The 21,044-nt window shown below is 46.5% G+C and overlaps 1 protein-coding gene across 1 annotated transcript in view; it reads left to right on the forward strand.

Moving 5' to 3' along the window:
* The window catches only part of LOC112237410 (STAM-binding protein-like A), a 33,690-nt gene extending 26,598 nt beyond the window's left edge, over positions 1-7,092 (forward strand). The window contains exons 10-11 of the mRNA XM_042320209.1: positions 4,596-4,695; positions 4,820-7,092. Coding sequence (XP_042176143.1) covers positions 4,596-4,695; positions 4,820-4,876 — 157 coding nt within the window. The 3' untranslated portion in view covers positions 4,877-7,092. The remainder of the gene's footprint in view (positions 1-4,595; positions 4,696-4,819) is intronic.
* Positions 7,093-21,044: the final 13,952 nt, after the last annotated feature.

Genomic DNA, 21,044 nt, shown 5'->3' on the forward strand with positions numbered 1-21,044 from the left:
GACACACTGCCTTTCATGTCATGTGTTATAATGAGTGAGTGTAGAGTGATTGTAGAGGGCATTGATGCAGTAACAGCCCCTATTGTAGAGGGCATTGATGCAGTAACAGCCCCTATTGTAGAGGGCATTGATGCAGTAACAGCCCCTATTGTAGGGGGCATTGATGCAGTAACGGCCCCTATTGTAGGGGGCATTGATGCAGTAACGGCCCCTATTGTAGGGGGCATTGATGCAGTAACAGCCCCTATTGTAGAGGGCATTGATGCAGTAACAGCCCCTATTGTAGAGGGCATTGATGCAGTAACAGCCCCTATTGTAGAGGGCATTGATGCAGTAACAGTCCCTATTGTAGAGGGCATTGATGCAGTAACAGCCCCTATTGTAGGGGGCATTGATGCAGTAAGAGGGCATTGATGCAGTAACAGTCCCTATTGTAGAGGGCATTGATGCAGTAACAGTCCCTATTGTAGAGGGCATTGATGCAGTAACAGCCCCTATTGTAGAGGGCATTGATGCAGTAACAGCCCCTATTGTAGGGGCATTGATGCAGTAAGCCCCTATTGTAGAGGGCATTGATGCAGTAACAGCCCCTATTGTAGGGGCATTGATGCAGTAACAGCCCCTATTGTAGAGGGCATTGATGCAGTAACAGCCCCTATTGTAGGGGCATTGATGCAGTAACAGCCCCTATTGTAGAGGGCATTGATGCAGTAACAGCCCCTATTGTAGAGGGCATTGATGCAGTAACGGCCCCTATTGTAGAGGGCATTGATGCAGTAACGGCCCCTATTGTAGGGGCATTGATGCAGTAACGGCCCCTATTGTAGAGGGCATTGATGCAGTAACGCCCCCTATTGTAGAGGGCATTGATGCAGTAACGGCCCCTATTGTAGAGGGCATTGATGCAGTAACGGCCCCTATTGTAGGGGCATTGATGGGCGGCCCCTATTGTAGGGGGCATTGATGCAGTAACGGCCCCTATTGTAGGGGGCATTGATGCAGTAACGGCCCCTATTGTAGGGGGCATTGATGCCCCTATTGTAGGGGGCATTGGGGGCATTGATGCAGTAACGGCCCCTATTGTAGGGGCATTGATGCAGTAACGGCCCCTATTTGCATTGATGGGGGCATTGATGCAGTAACGGCCCCTATTGTAGGGGGCATTGATGCAGTAACGGCCCCTATTGTAGGGGGCATTGATGCAGTAACGGCCCCTATTGTAGGGGGCATTGATGCAGTAACGGCCCCTATTGTAGGGGGGGGCATTGATGCAGTAACGGCCCCTATTGTAGGGGGCATTGTACGGGGGGCATTGATGCAGTAACGGCCCCTATTGTAGGGGGGGCATTGATGCAGTAACGGCCCCTATTGTAGGGGCATTGATGCAGTAACGGCCCCTATTGTAGGGGGCATTGATGCAGTAACGGCCCCTATTGTATGGGGGCATTGAGGGGCATTGTAACGGCCCCTATTGTAGGGGGCATTGATGCTATTGTAGGGGGCATTGATGCAATAACGGCCCTATTGTAGGGGGCATTGATGCAGTAATTGTAGGGGGCATTGATTGTAGCCCCTATTGGGGCATTGATGCAGTAACGGCCCCTATTGTAGGGGGCATTGATGCAGTGCCCCTATTGTAGGGGGCATCTCCCCCTATTGGACACCAGCAGTATGGTCTCAGAACAGCCCCCCTCTCCTCCTAAAGGACACCAGCAGTATGGTCTCAGAACAGCTCCCCTCCTAAAGGACACCAGCAGTATGGTCTCAGAACAGCAGTATGGTCTCCTCCTAAAGGACACCAGCAGTATGGTCTCAGAACAGCTCCCCTCCTCCTAAAGGACACCAGCAGTATGGTCTCAGAACAGCTCCCCTCCTCCTAAAGGACACCAGCAGTATGGTCTCAGAACAGCTCCCCTCCTAAAGGACACCAGCAGTATGGTCTCAGAACAGCTCCCCTCCTCCTAAAGGACACCAGCAGTATGATCTCCATTATTGAATCTGTTGATCCTCTCCCTGAGAATACCTGGTTAGTTACTTTTGATGTTGAGTCGTTATACACTAACATTCCACACGAGGGCGGTATTGAAGCTATGGAACATTTTCTTCTGCAACGTGACCCTAATGAACTACCTTCCAGTGCTGCATTATAACATTGTCTGAAATAGTACTCACACACAACTACTTCATGTTTCTAAATGATTTGTTTATTCAGACGAAGGGTACTACTATGGGATCCCCCATGGCTCCTAACTATGCTAATGTGTATGTGGGTTACATGGAGAAACCGTCTATTTTCAAACCTCTCAAAAATGTTTTCTTGCCTCGCATCATTATTTGGAAACGGTACGTTGATGATATTTGTGTTCTATGGAGGGGTGATGCCAAACCGCTCCAGGCGTTCCATGCTTTTCATAACTCCTGTTCTGATCATCTGACATTTACTATGCAATCTGATACACGTCAAATCAGTTTTCTTGGTTTTGTGTGAAGATAATGTTCTATACACTGATCTTTACAGGAAGCCTACTGATCGTAACAGTGTGTTGAGGGCTGATAGTTGTCACCCACTTCCCTTGAAAAATTGTTTGCCCGACAGCCAATTCTGTCCAATCAAAATAATTTGCAAGAAACATCAGATTTGGACAGAAATATGTCTGAGATGCAAAGAAAGTTCAAGGAGAGGGGCTACAAGAAGGGTCAGATTAATATTGCCATTGAGAAAAAAACGGAAAAAAACGAGACATGACCTTTTTCAAGGTCAGTCTCGCAAAAAGACGCATTCTTGTGTTCTAACTATTCAAAGTGCTCTGAACAGATGAAGAGAATCGTTCACAAACATTGGCACATTCTAAGATCTGATGATAGTCTCTGTAATGTGTTTTCACAGTTAAAACGAGAGGCTGCCTGGATCTTTAATTTAAAGGCCCTTGCACCCTTCGGTCTCAACGTAGACTTTGATCTGAAGACATTCTTGTGATTAGGGACTTTGTCATTGTAATTGTTTGTAAGCTTGTGTAGTCTTAAATGAATCTATGATCGTATGTTATCCATTTGCTGTTTGTATGCTGTTCTTTGTATGCCATTTTAATATTTGATAATTAACCAATGATATTAGGCCACTCTTGGCCATGATTACAGACACCTGTGTCTTTTGACACTATATAAACGAGTCATCCCGCAGTGTTTGTGATTATACCCTGATGAAGACAGCTTGGCTGTCAAAGTTGGTATTACATTTTTGCATCTGAGCTCCTAGAGTGTGCGGTTCTCCTTTATGTTCTAGTTGTCTACTCCGCCATCCAGCACCTCGTCTTAATAGGTGTTCTACTCCGATAGCCAGTACCTCGTCTTAATAGGTGTTCTACTCCGATAGCCAGTACCTCGTCTTAATAGGTGTTCTACTCCGATAGCCAGTACCTCGTCTTAATAGGTGTTCTACTCCGATAGCCAGTACCTCGTCTTAATAGGTGTTCTACTCCGATAGCCAGCACCTCGTCTTAATAGGTGTTCTACTCCGATAGCCAGCACCTCGTCTTAATAGGTGTTCTACTCCGATAGCCAGCACCTCGTCTTAATAGGTGTTCTTAATAGCCAGGTCTTAATAGGTGTTCTACTCCGATAGCCAGCACCTCGTCTTAATAGGTGTTCTACTCCGATAGCCAGCACCTCGTCTTAATAGGTGTTCTACTCCGCCAGCCAGCACCTCGTCTTAATAGGTGTTCTACTCCGATAGCCAGCACCTCGTCTTAATAGGTGTTCTACTCCGATAGCCAGTACCTCGTCTTAATAGGTGTTCTACTCCGATAGCCAGCACCTCGTCTTAATAGGTGTTCTACTCCGCTAGCCAGCACCTCGTCTTAATAGGTGTTCTACTCCGCTAGCCAGCACCTCGTCTTAATAGGTGTTCTACTCCGATAGCCAGCACCTCGTCTTAATAGGTGTTCTACTCCGCCAGCCAGCACCTCGTCTTAATAGGTGTTCTACTCCGCCAGCCAGCACCTCGTCTTAATAGGTGTTCTACTCCGCCAGCCAGCACCTCGTCTTAATAGGTGTTCTACTCCGCCAGCCAGCACCACGTCTTAATAGGTGTTCTACTCCGCCAGCCAGCACCTCGTCTTAATAGGTGTTCTACTCAGCTAGCCAGCACCTCGTCTTAATAGGTGTTCTACTCCGCCAGCCAGCACCTCGTCTTAATAGGTGTTCTACTCCGCCAGCCAGCACCTCGTCTTAATAGGTGTTCTACTCCGCCAGCCAGCACCTCGTCTTAATAGGTGTTCTACTCCGCCAGCCAGCACCTAGTCTTAATAGGTGTTCTACTCCGCCAGCCAGCACCTCGTCTTAATAGGTGTTCTACTCCGCCAGCCAGCACCTCGTCTTAATAGGTGTTTCTTTTTCTTCTCGGATGCTGTTTTAAAGCCACAGTCTGTAATTCACAGTTCAGCCCAATAATGTGTATGTTGTTATTATAGGATGGGCTACTTCTGACTTAACAGACTGTGTGTGTTTATAGGACGGGCTACTTCTGACTTAACAGACTGTATGTGTGTTTATAGGACGGGCTACTTCTGACTAACAGACTGTGTGTGTGTTTATAGGACGGGCTACTTCAGGATAACAGACCGTGGGATGGATGAGATCTCAACGTGTAAACAGAAAGGTTTCCACCCTCACAGCAAAGACCCTCCTCTCTTCACTGTGAGTACACCTCTTTTCCCTATCCCCTTTGTAGTGCACTACCTTTGAAGCTGCCTGAACCCTATATAGGGAGTAGGGTTCTGTTCAGAAACACATCAACACGTCCTCCTCTGTTCACCTCCAGGGAGCAGGACACATCACCGTCACCGAGGACAGAGTCACCATGTTGGACCTGCGGTGATCACCTCTGGACTGGGGATCTACACACCAAACGCTGGCTGGCTGGTTGGCTGGCTGACTGACTGTATTTGTTTATTAGGATCCCCATTTAGCTTTTTAAGAAGCAGCAGCTACTCTTCCTGGGAACCATAAAAATCACAAAACATGACAAGTAACTGATAAAGTTGACTGGCTGACCTGCCTGGCCAGCTGACATCTGGCTGAATTTGGGGTTGCATAATTCTGGTAATTTTCTTTAAATTGTTGTAAAATGACCAGGGTTCCATGAATCTTGGTTGGAGATTTTCCCGGATTTCCAGGAATATTCCAACCAGGATTTCTGGATAATCCAGGAATTTGGAGAAAGACTGTTAAAAGACAGAGACATCTTACTTCTAAACCCATTGTTCTACCCATCAGTACAGACAGTGGGAATGGTTCATTAAGGGACCTCCTGCTCTCACTGTCCTCCGTTGAACTAAAGCAGACCGCTTCTCGTAGGGGGAAGGACAACTCTCCTGGGTCCACTCCCACTTTTCTGTCTTAGTCTTTATTTAAAAAGTGAGTCACCTCTGGAATAAAACTATCACTCCATAAAGCTCTGCTAGGCTTGCTGCCAACAGTCCGTTTATGATTTCATATCCTTTTCGATGGTTTTCTGCTTTTTTTTGCTCAGAGCTTACCTGTCTCACAGGCTGGCTACCTGTCTCACAGGCTGGCTACCTGTCTCACAGGCTGGCTACCTGTCTCACAGGCTGGCTACCTGTCTCACAGGCTGGCTACCTGTCTCACAGGCTGGCTACCTGTCTCACAGGCTGGCTACCTGTCTCACAGGCTCTACCTGTCTCACAGGCTGGCTACCTGTCTCACAGGCTGGCTACCTGTCTCACAGGCTGGCTACCTGTCTCACAGGCTGGCTACCTGTCTCACAGGCTGGCTACCTGTCTCACAGGCTGGCTACCTGTCTCACAGGCTGGCTACCTGTCTCACAGGCTCGCAGGCTGGCTGGCTACCTGTTTCTCAGGCTCGCAGGCTACCTGTCTGGCAGGCTGGCTGGCTGGCTCAGATCAGAGAGGATCTATAGGCAATGTGAGAGGATTTTTCCTACAAAACTGTCTCATGTGTTGCACAGGAGGCTGCTGAGGGGAGGAGCTGAATAAATGGATCAAACACATGGTTTCTGTTTCATTCATTTATTATGAGCTGTCCTCCCCTCACCAGCCTCCGGGGGTGTATATGGTCTGACAGGGCATGCAGACCTAACAGTCTATCCTAAGGAAAATGCCAAGGAGAACTGACTAGAGACGATGACGCCGTACGTCTTGATTTTCTTCCAGTTTGTGATCGTCATAATAAGATGACTAACAGCTGCACTCTCATGGACAACAGATAGAAATACAACGAGAGGCATGCCTTTTCAGTACCATCTATTTTATCTGGATCTTCCACAAGGACGAGGGGGATGTCGCCCCCTAGATGCTGATCTTGGATTTGGCAGTTTCCCCACGAATGGTTAATGTTATGTTTGGGGAGGCCGATTCCAGACCTGTAGCCCGGAGCGTTCCACAACGTTGTGTGTTTGAACGCAGCATCCATCTAGTGCTTATTAAGGGACCTTTGTGTCTGTTTAGACAGCAGTTGAAGAAATGGGTGAAAGGCAGTTTGAATGCGTATAACTGTTGGACTAATGCTGTCCCGTGTGATTAATAACTATTATCTGTATGTTCATGCTTCTCTCTGTCCTATTAATGACTTGTCAGGCTGCTGTAGATGGTTCTCAATGTGTTCAGCTGTAATTAAATGGCTAAGTGAGGCTCTGTTCCAGTATGGCCATGTCACTGGCTTTGGAAGCGCTTTAATAAAGGGGAACTTCCCCATCTGAATATTGCTTCTCTTGCTTTCCCAAATATATCCACTAGGGGGAGACAAATAGTAGAACATGTTTTGAGGTTTGCTCTCTGTCCCCCCCAACCCGTTCTCTATCCACCCCTTCTCATTTCAATTCAAGGGCTTTATTGGCATGGGAAACATATGTTAACATTGCCAAAGCAAGTGAAATAGATTGTAAACAGAAGTGAAATTAACAATCAAAATTAACAGTAACCATTACACTAAAGAGTTCCAAAAGAAGAATGAATTTTCAAATGTCATATTATGTGTGTATATATACAGTGTTGTGGTGATGTGCAAATAGTTATTAAAGTACAAAAGAGAAAATAAACATAAATATAGTTTGTATTTACAATGGTGTTCTTCACTGGTTGACCTTTTCTTGTGGCAACCGGTTACAAATATTGCTGCTGTGATGCACACTGGTATTTCACCCAGTAGATTTATCAAATTTATTTTAACTCTTTGTGGATCTGTGTAATCTGAGGGAAATATGTCTCTCATATGGTCATACATTTGGCAGGAGGTTAGGAAGTGCAGCTCATTTTCCACCTCATTTTGTGGGTAGTGTTGCACATAGCCTGTCTTCTCTTGAGAGACATGTCTGCCTACGGCCATCTTTCTCAATAGCAAGGGTATGCTCACTGAGTCTGTACATAGTCAAAGCTTTCCTTAAGTTTGGGTCAGTCACAGTGGTCAGGTATTCTGCCACTGTGTACTCTCTGTTTAGGGTCAGTCACAGTGGTCAGGTATTCTGCCACTGTGTACTCTCTGTTTAGGGTCAGTCACAGTGGTCAGGTATTCTGCCACTGTGTACTCTCTGTTTAGGGCCAGTCACAGTGGTCAGGTATTCTGCCGCTGTGTACTCTCTGTTAAGGACCAAATAGCATTCTAGTTTACTCAGTTTTTTGGTAATTCTTTCTAATGTGTCAAATCAAAATCAAATCAAATTTATTTATATAGCCCTTCGTACATCAGCTGATATCTCAAAGTGCTGTACAGAAACCCAGCCTAAAACCCCAAACAGCAAGCAATGCAGGTGTAGAAGCACGGTGGCTAGGAAAAACTCCCTAGAAAGGCCAAAACCTAGGAAGAAACCTAGAGAGGAACCAGGCTATGTGGGGTGGCCAGTCCTCTTCTGTCTGTGCCGGGTGGAGATTATAACAGAACATGGCCAAGATGTTCAAATGTTCATAAATGACCAGCATGGTTGAATAATAATAAGGCAGAACAGTTGAAACTGGAGCAGCAGCACAGTCAGGTGGAAGTTGAAACTGGAGCAGCAGCATGGCCAGGTGGACTGGGGACAGCAAGGAGTCATCATGTCAGGTAGTCCTGGGGCATGGTCCTAGGTTTCAGGTCAGTTGAAACTGGAACAGCAGCATGGCCAGGTGGACTGGGGACAGCAAGGAGTCATCATGTCAGGTAGTCCTGGGGCATGGTCCTAGGGCTCAGGTCCTCCGAAAGAGAGGAGAGAATTAGAGAACGCACACTTAGATTCACACAGGACACCGAATAGGACAGGAGAAGTACTCCAGATATAACAAACTGACCCCAGCCCCCCGACACATAAACTACTGCAGCATAAATACTGGAGGCTGAGACAGGAGGGGTCAGGAGACACTGTGGCCCCATCCGAGGACACCCCCGGACAGGGCCAAACAGGAAGGATATAACCCCACCCACTTTGCCAAAGCACAGCCCCCACACCACTAGAGGGATATCTTCAACCACCAACTTACCATCCTGAGACAAGGCTGAGTATAGCCCACAAAGATCTCCGCCACGGCACAACCCAAGGGGGGCGCCAACCCAGACAGGATGACCACAACAGTGAATCAACCCACTCAGGTTACGCACCCCCCCCAGGGACGGCATGAGAGAGCCCCAGTAAGCCAGTGACTCAGCCCCTGTAATAGGGTTAGAGGCAGAGAATCCCAGTGGAAAGAGGGGAACCGGCCAGGCAGAGACAGCAAGGGCGGTTCGTTGCTCCAGAGCCTTTCCGTTCACCTTCCCACTCCTGGGCCAGACTACACTCAATCATAGGACCTACTGAAGAGATGAGTCTTCAGTAAAGACTTAAAGGTTGAGACCGAGTTTGCGTCTCTGACATGGGTAGGCAGACCGTTCCATAAAAATGGAGCTCTATAGGAGAAAGCCCTGCCTCCAGCTGTTTGCTTAGTAATTCTAGGGACAATTAGGAGGCCTGCGTCTTGTGACCGTAGCGTACGTGTAGGTATGTACGGCAGGACCAAATCAGAGAGATAGGTAGGAGCAAGCCCATGTAATGCTTTGTAGGTTAGCAGTAAAACCTTGAAATCAGCCCTTGCTTTGACAGGAAGCCAGTGTAGAGAAGCCAGTGTCAAGTTATTATCTTTTTGTTTTCTCATGATTTGGTTGGGTCTAATTGTGTTGCTGTCCTGGGGCTCTGTGGGGTGTGTTTGTGAACAGAGCCCCAGGACCAGCTTGATTAGGAGTCCTCTTCTCCAGGTTCATCTCTCTGTAGGTGATGGCTTTGTTATTGAAGGTTTGGGAATCGCTCCTTTTAGGTGGTTGTAGAATTTAATGGCTCTTTTCTGGATTTTGATAATTAGCGGGTATCTGCCTAATTCTGCTCTGCATGCATTATTTGGTGTTCTACGTTGTACACAGAGGATATTTTTGCAGAATTCTGCGTGCAGAGTCTCAATTTGGTGTTTGTCCCATTTTGTGAAATCTTGGTTGGTGAGCGGACCCCAGTCCTCACAACCATAAAGGGCAATGGGCTCTATGACTGATTCAAGTATTTTTAGCCAGATCCTAATTGGTATGTTGAATTTTATGTTCCTTTTGATGGCATAGAATGGCCTTCTTGCCTTGTCTCTCAGATCGTTCACAACTCTGTGGCGCTGAGGTTTAGGCCGAGGTATGTATCGTTTTTTGTGCTCAAGGGCAACGGTGTCTAGATGGAATTTGTATTTGTGGTCCTGTCAACTGGACCTTTTTTGGAACACCATTATTTTGGTCTTACTGAGATTTACTGTCAGGGCCCAGGTCTGGCAGAATCTGTGCAGAAGATCTAGGTGCTGATGTAGGCCCTCCTTGGTTGGGGACAGAAGCACCAGATCATCAGCAAACAGTAGATATTTTACTTCAGATTCTAGTAGGGGGGCGGGGTGCTGCAGACTGTTCTAGTGTCCTCACCAATTCGTTGATATATATGTTGGAAGAGGGTGGGGCTTAAGTTGCATCCCTTTCTCACCCCACGGCCCTGTGAGTGTGTTTTTTGCTAATTTTAACCGCACACTTGTTTGTTTTCATGGATTTTATAATGTCGCATGTTTTTCCCCCAACACCGCTTTCCATCAATTTGTATAGCAGACCCTCAAGCCAAAATGAGTCAATCTTTTTTGAATTGAACAAAGCATGAGAAGACTTTGGTTTGTTTGTTTGTCAATTAGGGTGTGCAGGGTGAATACGTGGTCTGCCGTATGGTAATTTGGTAAAAAGCCAATTTGACATTTCTTTCAGTACATTGTTTTAGCTGAGGAAATGTACAAGTTAATGATAATGCAGAGGATTTTCCCAAGATTGCCGTTGGCTCATCCCAATGTAGTTAATGGAGTAAAATTTTTCTCTACTTTTGTGGTTTGGGGTGATAAGTCCTTGGTTCCAAATATTGGGGACGATCCTAGAGCTGAAGATAATGTTAAATAGTTTAAGTATGAATTTGTGGTCTGTATTTTTTAGCATTTCATTAAAGATATCAACTCCACATGCCTTTTCTCTGCGTGGAGGGTTTGTATTTTGTCCTGTAGTTCATCCAATGTAATTGGAGAATCCAGTGGGTTCTGGTCTTTAATAGTTGATTCTAAGATTTGTATTTGATCATGTATATGCTGTTTATAATTTGTTTTAGGGCCCAAAAAATTGGAGAAGTGGTTTATCCATACATCTCTGTTTTTGATAGAGAATTGTTTGTTTAGTGTCCAATTTTCTATGGATTCTTAAATTACATTGAGCTGATTTCTGACGTGCTCTTGCTTCTTTGTGTAGTCTATTTCTGTATTGATTTAGGCTCCGGTTTTCTGGGTCTCGATGTTTTTGGTTGGATAGGTTTCACAATTTCTTTCTTAGGTTTTTGCATTCTTCATCAAACCATTTGTCATTTTTAATTTTCTTAGGTTTTCTGCTTCAAATTTGTTGATTATTTAAGGGGGCTGAGAGATCAAATATACTGTTCAGGTTTTCTACTGCCAAGTTTACACCTTTACTATTAGTCAAACATTTTGTCCAGAAAGGGATTGAATTTGTTGTTGCCTAATAGTTTTTGGTAGGTTTCCACACTACATTCCTTCCATCTATAGCATTTCTTAATATTATTCAGTTCCTTTAGCTTTGATGCCTCATGATTGAGTATTGCTCTGTTCAAGTAGACTGAGTTTTCTGTTGTCTGATAGGGGTGTCAGTGGGCTGACTGTGAACGCTCTGAGAGACTCTGGGTAGAGGTCAGTGATAAAGTAGTCTACAGTACTACTGCCAAGAGATAAGCTATAGGTGTACCTACCATAGGAGTAGCCTATAATTGACTATGCACAGTACCAGTGTGCGACAAAGCTGCAGGAGTGACCCGTTTTTGTTGGTTATGTAGTTGTGTAATGGGGCATATGGGGGTGGGAATGCTGTCACCTGCAGGCAGGTGTTTGTCCCCCTGTGTGCTGAGGGTGTCAGGTTCTTGTCCAGTTCTGGCATTTAGGTCGCCACAGACTAGTACATGTCTCTGGGCCTGGAAATGATTGATCTCTCTCTGATGTAGCGTAGCAGGGAACAATGCTAATGATGGCCTTTTCCTCATTAACCACCCACTTTACAGGGAAGCAGAGAGACACACAGTGAGAGTTTCACACAGGGGAGGGGAGGGAGCAGCACATCATTGCTAATGACTCCCTCGCAGGAGGAGCAGATTTAATAAGCTTTAATTACTCACCAGTGCCTCTAACACGGGGGTCCTGATAGGCTGAGGAGTGTTCACACTTGTAATAAATGTGTCATTTAGTAATGGACAATTTAGAGGACAATCAGCTGTGTTATATTAGCTCTGTCTGAGGAGAGAGGACAATCAGCTGTGTTATATTAGCTCTGTCCTGAGGAGAGAGGACAATCAGCTGTTATATTAGCTCTGAGGAGAGAGGACAATCAGCTGTGTTATATTAGCTCTGAGGAGAGAGGACAATCAGCGGTGTTATATTAGCTCTGAGGAGAGAGGACAATCAGCTGCATTATACTAGCTGATCTGAGGGCAAACCTTGAGTAGAACCGCTGTGCTTCCTGGTAGGAGACAGACCGTTATATGAAGTTAACTCTGTTCTGAGGGCAAACCTAATGCAGTACATTTCTAAATGTGATTATAAAATGTGTCACTTGCTGCTTTGGTTCACATCTTAAGTTCAGGGGTTGTTAGTCAAGTTCTGCCTCCGCCATGCAAGATCAAACAAACTGCAGAAGGACTGTTGCAAAAATTCTGGTATCTTTCCCCAACATCCCCAGTTTTCCAGAAATCCTAGTTGAAGGTTTCCAGTTTTCCTGCTGCCCTCCTGATTCCGGGGAGTCTTTCTGAAAACACCTAATAATGTTGGGAAAGACTGATTGTTTAAAAAGTGGTGAGCAGGGAACAGAACAGCAATGTTATCTGAAATAGATGTAAAGATAGGCAGGTCTTCCCTTAACTACAGAGAGGGAGAAAACAGTGAGTGAAAGATTGAGGGAGGGGAGTGAGTGATTGAGGGGGGGGAGTGATGGAGAGTGATTGAGGGGGAGTGATGGAGAGTGATTGAGGGTGAGAGTGATTGAGGGTGAGAGTGATTGAGGGTGAGAGTGATTGAGGGTGAGAGTGATTGAGGGTGAGAGTGATTGAGGGTGGGAGTGATTGAGGGTGGGAGTGATTGAGGGTGGGAGTGAGTGAGGGTGGGAGTGAGTGAGGGTGAGAGTGAGTGAGGGTGAGAGTGATTGAGGGTGGGAGTGATTGAGGGTGAGAGTGATTGAGGGTGGGAGTGATTGAGGGTGAGAGTGATTGAGGGTGAGAGTGATTGAGGGTGAGAGTGATTGAGGGTGAGAGTGATTGAGGGTGAGAGTGATTGAGGGTGAGAGTGATTGAGGGTGAGAGTGATTTGAGGGTGAGTGATTGAGGGTGGGAGTGAGTGAGGGTGAGAGTGATTGAGGGTGGGAGTGAGTGAGGGTGGGAGTGAGTGGGAGTGAGTGGGAGTGATTGAGGGTGGGAGTGAGTGAGAGTGATTGAGGGTGGGAGGGAGAGAAAGAAGCGCAGGCAGGATTTGAAACACCAGGACAGGGGTTGTGGGTAGATTGCCCAGTGATCCCTGCTCCACCAAGCGACTAATGTCAGGGTAATACTGGCAGCAGGCCGGTAACACCACTGTAATGAAAAACACCAGGAGAGACCATATCAGAGGGCTCCTCCGCATAGCAGAGTTGAGATTAGCATCAGTGCTAGCAGGGGGCAGTGAATTTTCAGGCAGAGATTAGCCTTTGCGCTAAGGAAGTGAGGACGAGATTAGCCTAGGCGCTAGGGAAGTGAGGTAGAGATTAGATTTTGCGCTACCAGTAGAGACTAGGGTAGATTAGCCTCTGCTAGCAGGGTGGCTGACACTGGGACTGAGGGGGAGGCAAGGCTTTAGTGTAGCTGATTATTAGAAGCCTGGCGCTCTGCTCTGCACGCTCCACACTGATTGAGGCTCTGGTGAAGTGCTTTGTAGCTGTAGTATGGCACAGAGATGTCCTTTAGATGGAGACTGCTTCAGACAGTGGGTGACGGAAGTCATCCACAGGGGAATCTGCAGGGCAATATGTATTTATTGAGATTCTAAATCATTTCTAACTCTGAAATAGGTTTTGTCTCCTGAGTTCATTTTTAAAAAGTAAAAGACTTTTGAAATCTCTGTTGCGTGTTGCATTTCATTAGTTTAATTCTGTTTTGGGGAGGAAAACAGTGACAGCTTTCTACTGACCTCTTACACAATATGACCAAAAGTATGTGGACACCTGCTCGTCCAACATCTCATTCCAAAATCATGGTCATTAATATTGAATTTGTTCCAGACCATTATTCCTCCTCCACCAAAATATACAGTTGGCACTATGCATTCGGGCAGGTAGGGTTCTCCTGGCATCCGCCTAACCCAGCTTCGTTTGTCTGACTGCCAGATGGTGAAGCGTGATTCATCACTCCAGAGAATGCGTTTCCACTTCTCCAGAGTCCAATCGTGGCAAGCTTTACATCTCTCCAGCCGATGCTTGGCATTGCGCATGGTGATCTTAGGCTTGTATGCGGGTGCTCGGCCATGGAAACCTGGCTGTTGACCGGGGCAGCTCTAGCAGGGCAGAAATTTGATGAACTGACTTGGAAAGGTGGCATCCTATGACGGTGCCACGTTGAAAGTCCCTGAGCTCAGTAAGGCTAATATACTGCCACTGTTTGTCTATGGAGAATGCATGGCTGTGTGCTCGCTTTTATACACCTGTCAGTAACGGGTGTGGCTGAAATATATATATAGATATGAAGTATATATAGTGTATATTTACCAGATGGTAATTATGCCCTATGTTACAGAGTTACATAGAGGATACATCAAATCTCAGCAAAATAAGAAATGTCCCTTTTTCATGACCCTGTTTTTAAAAGAATATTTGTAAAAATCCAAATAACTTCACAGATCTTCATTGTAAAGGGTTTAAACACTGTTTCCCATGCTTGTTCAATGAACCATAATCAATTAATGAACATGCACCTGTGGAACAGTCGTTAAGACACTAACAGCTTACAGACGGTAGGCAATTAAGATCACAGTTATGAAAACATAGGACACTAAAGAGGCCTTTATACTGACTCTGAAAAACACAGAAACAAAGATGCCCAGGGTCTCTGCTCATCTGTGTGAACGTGCCTTAGGCATGCTGCAAGGAGGGATGAGGACTGCAGATGTGGCCAGGGCAATAAATTGCAATGTCCGTACTGTGAGACGCCTAAGACAGCGCTACAGGGAAACAGGACAGACAGCATATCCTCCCACCATAGTCCATATCCTCCAACCATAGTCCATATCCTCCAACCATAGTCCATATCCTCCAACCATAGTCCATATCCTCCAACCATAGTCCATATCCTCCAACCATAGTCCATATCCTCCAACCATAGTCCATATCCTCCAACCATAGTCCATATCCTCCAACCATAGTCCATATCCTCCAACTCCCACCATAGTCCATAGTCCAACCATAGTCCATATCCTCCAACCATAGTCCATATCCTCATATCCTCCAACCATAGTCCATATCCTCCAACCATAGTCCATATCCTCCAACCATAGTCCATATCCTCCAACCATAGTCCATATCCTCCAACCATAGTCCATATCCTCCAACCATAGTCCATATCCTCCAACCATAGTCCATATCCTCCAACCATAGTCCATATCCTCCAACCATAGTCCATATCCTCCAACCTCCAACCATAGTCATATCCTCCAACCATAGTCCATATCCTCCAACCATAGTCCATATCCTCCAACCATAGTCCATATCCTCCAACCATAGTCCATATCCTCCAACCATAGTCCATATCCTCCCCACCATAGTCCATACCATAGTCCATATCCTCCAACCATAGTCCATATCCTCCAACCATAGTCCATATCCTCCAACCATAGTCCATATCCTCCAACCATAGTCCATATCCTCCAACCATAGTCCATATCCTCCAACCATAGTCCATATCCTCCAACCATAGTCCATATCCTCCAACCATAGTCCATATCCTCCAACCATAGTCCATATCCTCCAACCATAGTCCATCCTCCCAACCATAGTCCATATCCTCCCACCATACCATATCCTAGTCCATATCCTCCCACCATAGTCCATATCCTCCCACCATAGTCCATATCCTCCCACCATAGTCCATATCCTCCAACCATAGTCCATATCCTCCTCCTATCCTCCCACCATAGTCCATATCCTCCCACCATAGTCCATATCCTCCCACCATAGTCCATATCCTCCAACCATAGTCCATATCCTCCAACCATAGTCCATATCCTCCAACCATAGTCCATATCCTCCCACCATAGTCCATATCCTCCAACCATAGTGTCTATCCTCCAACCATAGTGTCTATCCTCCAACCATAGTGTCTATCCTCCCACCATAGTCCATATCCTCCCACCATAGTCCATATCCTCCACCATAGTCCATATCCTCCCACCATAGTCCATATCCCACCCATATCCTCCCACCATAGTCCATATCCTCCCACCATAGTCCATATCCTCCCACCATAGTCCATATCCTCCCACCATAGTCCATATCCTCCCACCATAGTCCATATCCTCCCACCATAGTCCATATCCTCCCACCATAGTCCATATATCCTCCAACCATAGTCCATATCCTACCATATATCCTCCAACCATAGTCCATATCCTCCAACCATAGTCCATATCCTCCAACCATAGTGTCTCCAACCATATCCTCCCACCATAGTCCATATCCTCCAACCATAGTCCATATCCTCCAACCATAGTCCATATCCTCCAACCCATATCCTCCAACCATAGTCCATATCCTCCCACCATAGTCCATATCCTCCAACCATAGTCCATATCCTCCAACCATAGTGTCTATCCTCCAACCATAGTCCATATCCTCCACCATAGTCCATATCCTCCACCATAGTCCATATCCTCCCACCATAGTCCATATCCTCCCACCATAGTCCATATCCTCATAGTCCATATCCTCCCACCATAGTCCATATCCTCCCACCATAGTGTCCTATCCTCCCACCATAGTATATCCTCCATATAGTCCATATCCTCCACCATAGTCCATATCCTCCAACCATAGTCCATATCCTCCAACCATAGTCCATATCCTCCAACCATAGTCCATATCCTCCAACCATAGTCCTATCCTCCAACCATAGTCCATATCCTCCAACCATAGTCCATATCCTCCCACCATAGTCCATATCCTCCACCATAGTCCATATCCTCCACCATAGTCCATATCCTCCCACCATAGTCCATATCCTCCCACCATAGTCCATATCCTCCCACCAGTCCATAGTCCATAGTCCTCCACCATAGTCCATATCCTCCAACCATAGTCCATATCCTCCAACCATAGTCCAACCATAGTGTCTATCCTCCCACCATAGTCCATATCCTCCAACCATAGTCCATATCCTCCACCATAGTCCATATCCTCCCACCATAGTCCATATCCTCCCACCATAGTCCATATCCTCCCACCATAGTCCATATCCTCCACCATAGTCCATATCCTCCAACCATAGTCCATATCCTCCACCATAGTCCATATCCTCCAACCATAGTCCATATCCTCCACCATAGTCCATATCCTCCAACCATAGTCCATATCCTATCCTCCAACCATAGTGTCTATCCTCCAACCATAGTCCATATCCTCCAACCATAGTCCATATCCTCCCACCATAGTCCATATCCTCCCACCATAGTCCATATCCTCCCACCATAGTCCATATCCTCCCACCATAGTCCATATCCTCCAACCATAGTCCATATCCTCCATACCATAGTCCATATCCTCCCCACCATAGTCCATATCCTCCCACCATAGTCCATATCCTCCCACCATAGTCCATATCCTCCCACCATAGTCCATATCCTCCAACCATAGTCCATATCCTCCAACCATAGTCCATATCCTCCAACCATAGTCCATATCCTCCAACCATAGTGTCATATCCTCCAACCATAGTCCATATCCTCCAACCATAGTCCATATCCTCCAACCATAGTCCATATCCTCCCCAACCATAGTGTCTATCCTCCAACCATAGTCCATATCCTCCAACCATAGTCCATATCCTCCAACCATAGTCCATATCCTCCCACCATAGTCCATATCCTCCCACCCATATCCTCCCACCATAGTCCATATCCTCCCACCATAGTCCATATCCTCCAGCCATAGTCCATATCCTCCAACCATAGTCCATATCCTCCAACCATAGTGTCTATCCTCCAACCATAGTCCCTATCCTCCAACCATAGTCCATATCCTCCCACCATAGTGTCTATCCTCCAACCATAGTCCATATCCTCCCACCATAGTCCATATCCTCCCACCATAGTGTCCATATCCTCCAACCATAGTGTCTATCCTCCAACCATAGTCCATATCCTCCAACCATAGTCCATATCCTCCAACCATAGTCCATATCCTCCAACCATAGTCCATATCCTCCAACCATAGTGTCTATCCTCCAACCATAGTGTCTATCCTCCAACCATAGTCCATATCCTCCCACCATAGTCCATATCCTCCCACCATAGTCCAACCCATATCCCACCATAGTCTCCCACCATAGTCCATATCCTCCCACCATAGTCCATATCCTCCCACCATAGTCCATATCCTCCCACCATAGTCCATATCCTCCCACCATAGTCCATATCCTCCAGCTATAGTCCATATCCTCCAGCTATAGTCCATATCCTCCAACCATAGTCCATATCCTCCAACCATAGTGTCTATCCTCCAACCATAGTGTCTATCCTCCAACCATAGTCCATATCCTCCAACCATAGTCCATATCCTCCAACCATAGTGTCTATCCTCCAACCATAGTGTCTATCCTCCAACCATAGTCCATATCCTCCCACCATAGTCCATATCCTCCCACCATAGTCCATATCCTCCCACCATAGTCCATATCCTCCCACCATAGTCCATATCCTCCCACCATAGTCCATATCCTCCCACCATAGTCCATATCCTCCAGCTATAGTCCATATCCTCCAACCATAGTCCATATCCTCCAACCATAGTGTCTATCCTCCAACCATAGTGTCTATCCTCCAACCATAGTCCATATCCTCCAACCATAGTCCATATCCTCCCACCATAGTGTCTATCCTCCAACTATAGTCCATATCCTCCAACCATAGTCCATATCCTCCCACCATAGTCCATATCCTCCCACCATAGTCCATATCCTCCCACCATAGTCCATATCCTCCAGCTATAGTCCATATCCTCCAACCATAGTCCATATCCTCCAACCATAGTGTCTATCCTCCAACCATAGTGTCTATCCTCCCACCATAGTCCATATCCTCCCACCATAGTCCATATCCTCCCACCATAGTCCATATCCTCCCACCATAGTCCATATCCTCCCACCATAGTCCATATCCTCCCACCATAGTCCATATCCTCCCACCATAGTCCATATCCTCCCACCATAGTGTCTATCCTCCCAACATAGTCCATATCCTCCAACCATAGTCCATATCCTCCAACCAATTCCTTGTCTTTCCCTTTTGGGTTTAGCTGGTTATTCTGTTGTGGGGCTCAGCTATAAGCACAGTGAGCTGTGATCTATATAGACGAGGGCATCTCTGAGCTGTGATCTATATAGACGAGGGCATCCCTGAGCTGTGAGCTATATAGACGAGGGCATCCCTGAGCTGTGATCTATATAGACGAGGGCATCCCTGAGCTGTGATCTATATAGACGAGGGCATCCCTGAGCTGTGATCTATATAGACGAGGGCATCCCTGAGCTGTGATCTATATAGACGAGGGCATCCCTGAGCTGTGATCTATATAGACGAGGGCATCCCTGAGCTGTGATCTATATAGACGAGGGCCTCCCTGAGCTGTGATCTATATAGACGAGGGCCTCCCTGAGCTGTGATCTATATAGACGAGGGCATCCCTGAGCTGTGATCTATATAGACGAGGGCATCCCTGAGCTGTGATCTATATAGACGAGGGCATCCCTGAGCTGTGATCTATATAGACGAGGGCATCTCTGTAAAGTAGAGAATCCTCCTTCAGGGATTATACATACACACACGTTGGTTTTACTATCCAAGTGGAGAGTAAAAAAATATATTCCCATTCAAAATCCTTTTTCTCTAACCTCCAAACCTAACCTTAATCCCAAAAACGAATCCTAACCCTTAACCTAATCCCTAAAGCTAAAATAGCATATAGCACCGGTGAAATGTCCCCAATTTCCCCCCTTTACTATCCTTGTGAGGACTTTTGTAACTCAAAAGGATAGTGACGTTCGACCACACCCAGCCGTTGTATCCATCACTGAGGTTCCAAAACAGGAAGAGAGGGAAAAACCTTTTGACAAAATACGAAGAAAATACTCGTGGGTAAAAAGTATTCTGCGGGGCGCTTGTACAATACCTGCTCCAGCCTATCCCGAGTGTGGAACTTTCTACAAGTAAGGTCCAGGGGGCAATGCCTATGAAGGACTGTGTTGCACGGCAAAATACAGGCAAGCCATAAAACAAACTATAGCTTAGGCTAGTGTCAAATTGTAATGTCGACCAAAGAGTACGCTTGGTGAGAGGGTTCCACGCACTCAGGCCTTCTCTGAGCTGCTTCAGCGGGGAGATGGTGGATTTCTTTTTCACATCACATGTATGGTAATCTCGGAGACAGATCTTTGGCGAGTTTGGCTTGGGAACTCGTTACGTTCGGCACACTGACACAGCATTGGGACAACTTTAATCAAGACTCTGTTATAGATTGTGGCACTGTCGCGGATCACATCAATCACTCGATTCCAACGCAATCCCGTTATGATCTCTTCCATTGTCTACCTCATGACCCCAGCCGGGCCAGAGCTCTGATAGAGATCCCTTTAATATGTCTTCCATCGTCTTCCGCATAACGCCGAGAGAGCGGTGCTAAAGTGTGGGTTCCCCGGTTTGGCTGGTTATGGAGGCGGCTGAGCCCCAGCCCATGGGTGTTGCCTGGGTAAGGAGAGTAGGTGTGGATGCCTGGAGGTCTGTACTTAAGCTGTGGAGATGGACAAAGTGGAGTGGCCCCAGTGAGAAGTCTAATGTGTGTGGAGGTAAGGTCAGTAGTCAGTGGCGGGCCTGGAGGTCAGATAGGAGTGGGGGGCCTGGAGGTCAGCAGTCAGTGGGGGCCTGGAGGTCAGATAGGAGTGGGGGAGAGGTCAGATAGGAGTGGTGGAGATGTCAGCAGTCAGTGGGGGCCTGGAGGTCAGATAGGAGTGGGGGAGAGGTCAGCAGAGGTCAGATAGGAGGGGGGTCAGTAGTCAGTGGGGGGCCTGGAGGTCAGATAAGCCCGTGCTTTCTGGAGCGAAAGCTGGACATAGTCTCTGGAGCGAAAGCTGGACCAAGAGGTATAATATATATTTATATAGTGAAAACAATAGTGAACCTTGAGGAACACCAACATTTTCATTTGATTTTTCAGAGGACAAACCATCCACA

This window comes from Oncorhynchus tshawytscha, linkage group LG04 (genome assembly GCF_018296145.1).
Source record: "Oncorhynchus tshawytscha isolate Ot180627B linkage group LG04, Otsh_v2.0, whole genome shotgun sequence".
Lineage (NCBI taxonomy): Eukaryota > Metazoa > Chordata > Actinopteri > Salmoniformes > Salmonidae > Oncorhynchus > Oncorhynchus tshawytscha.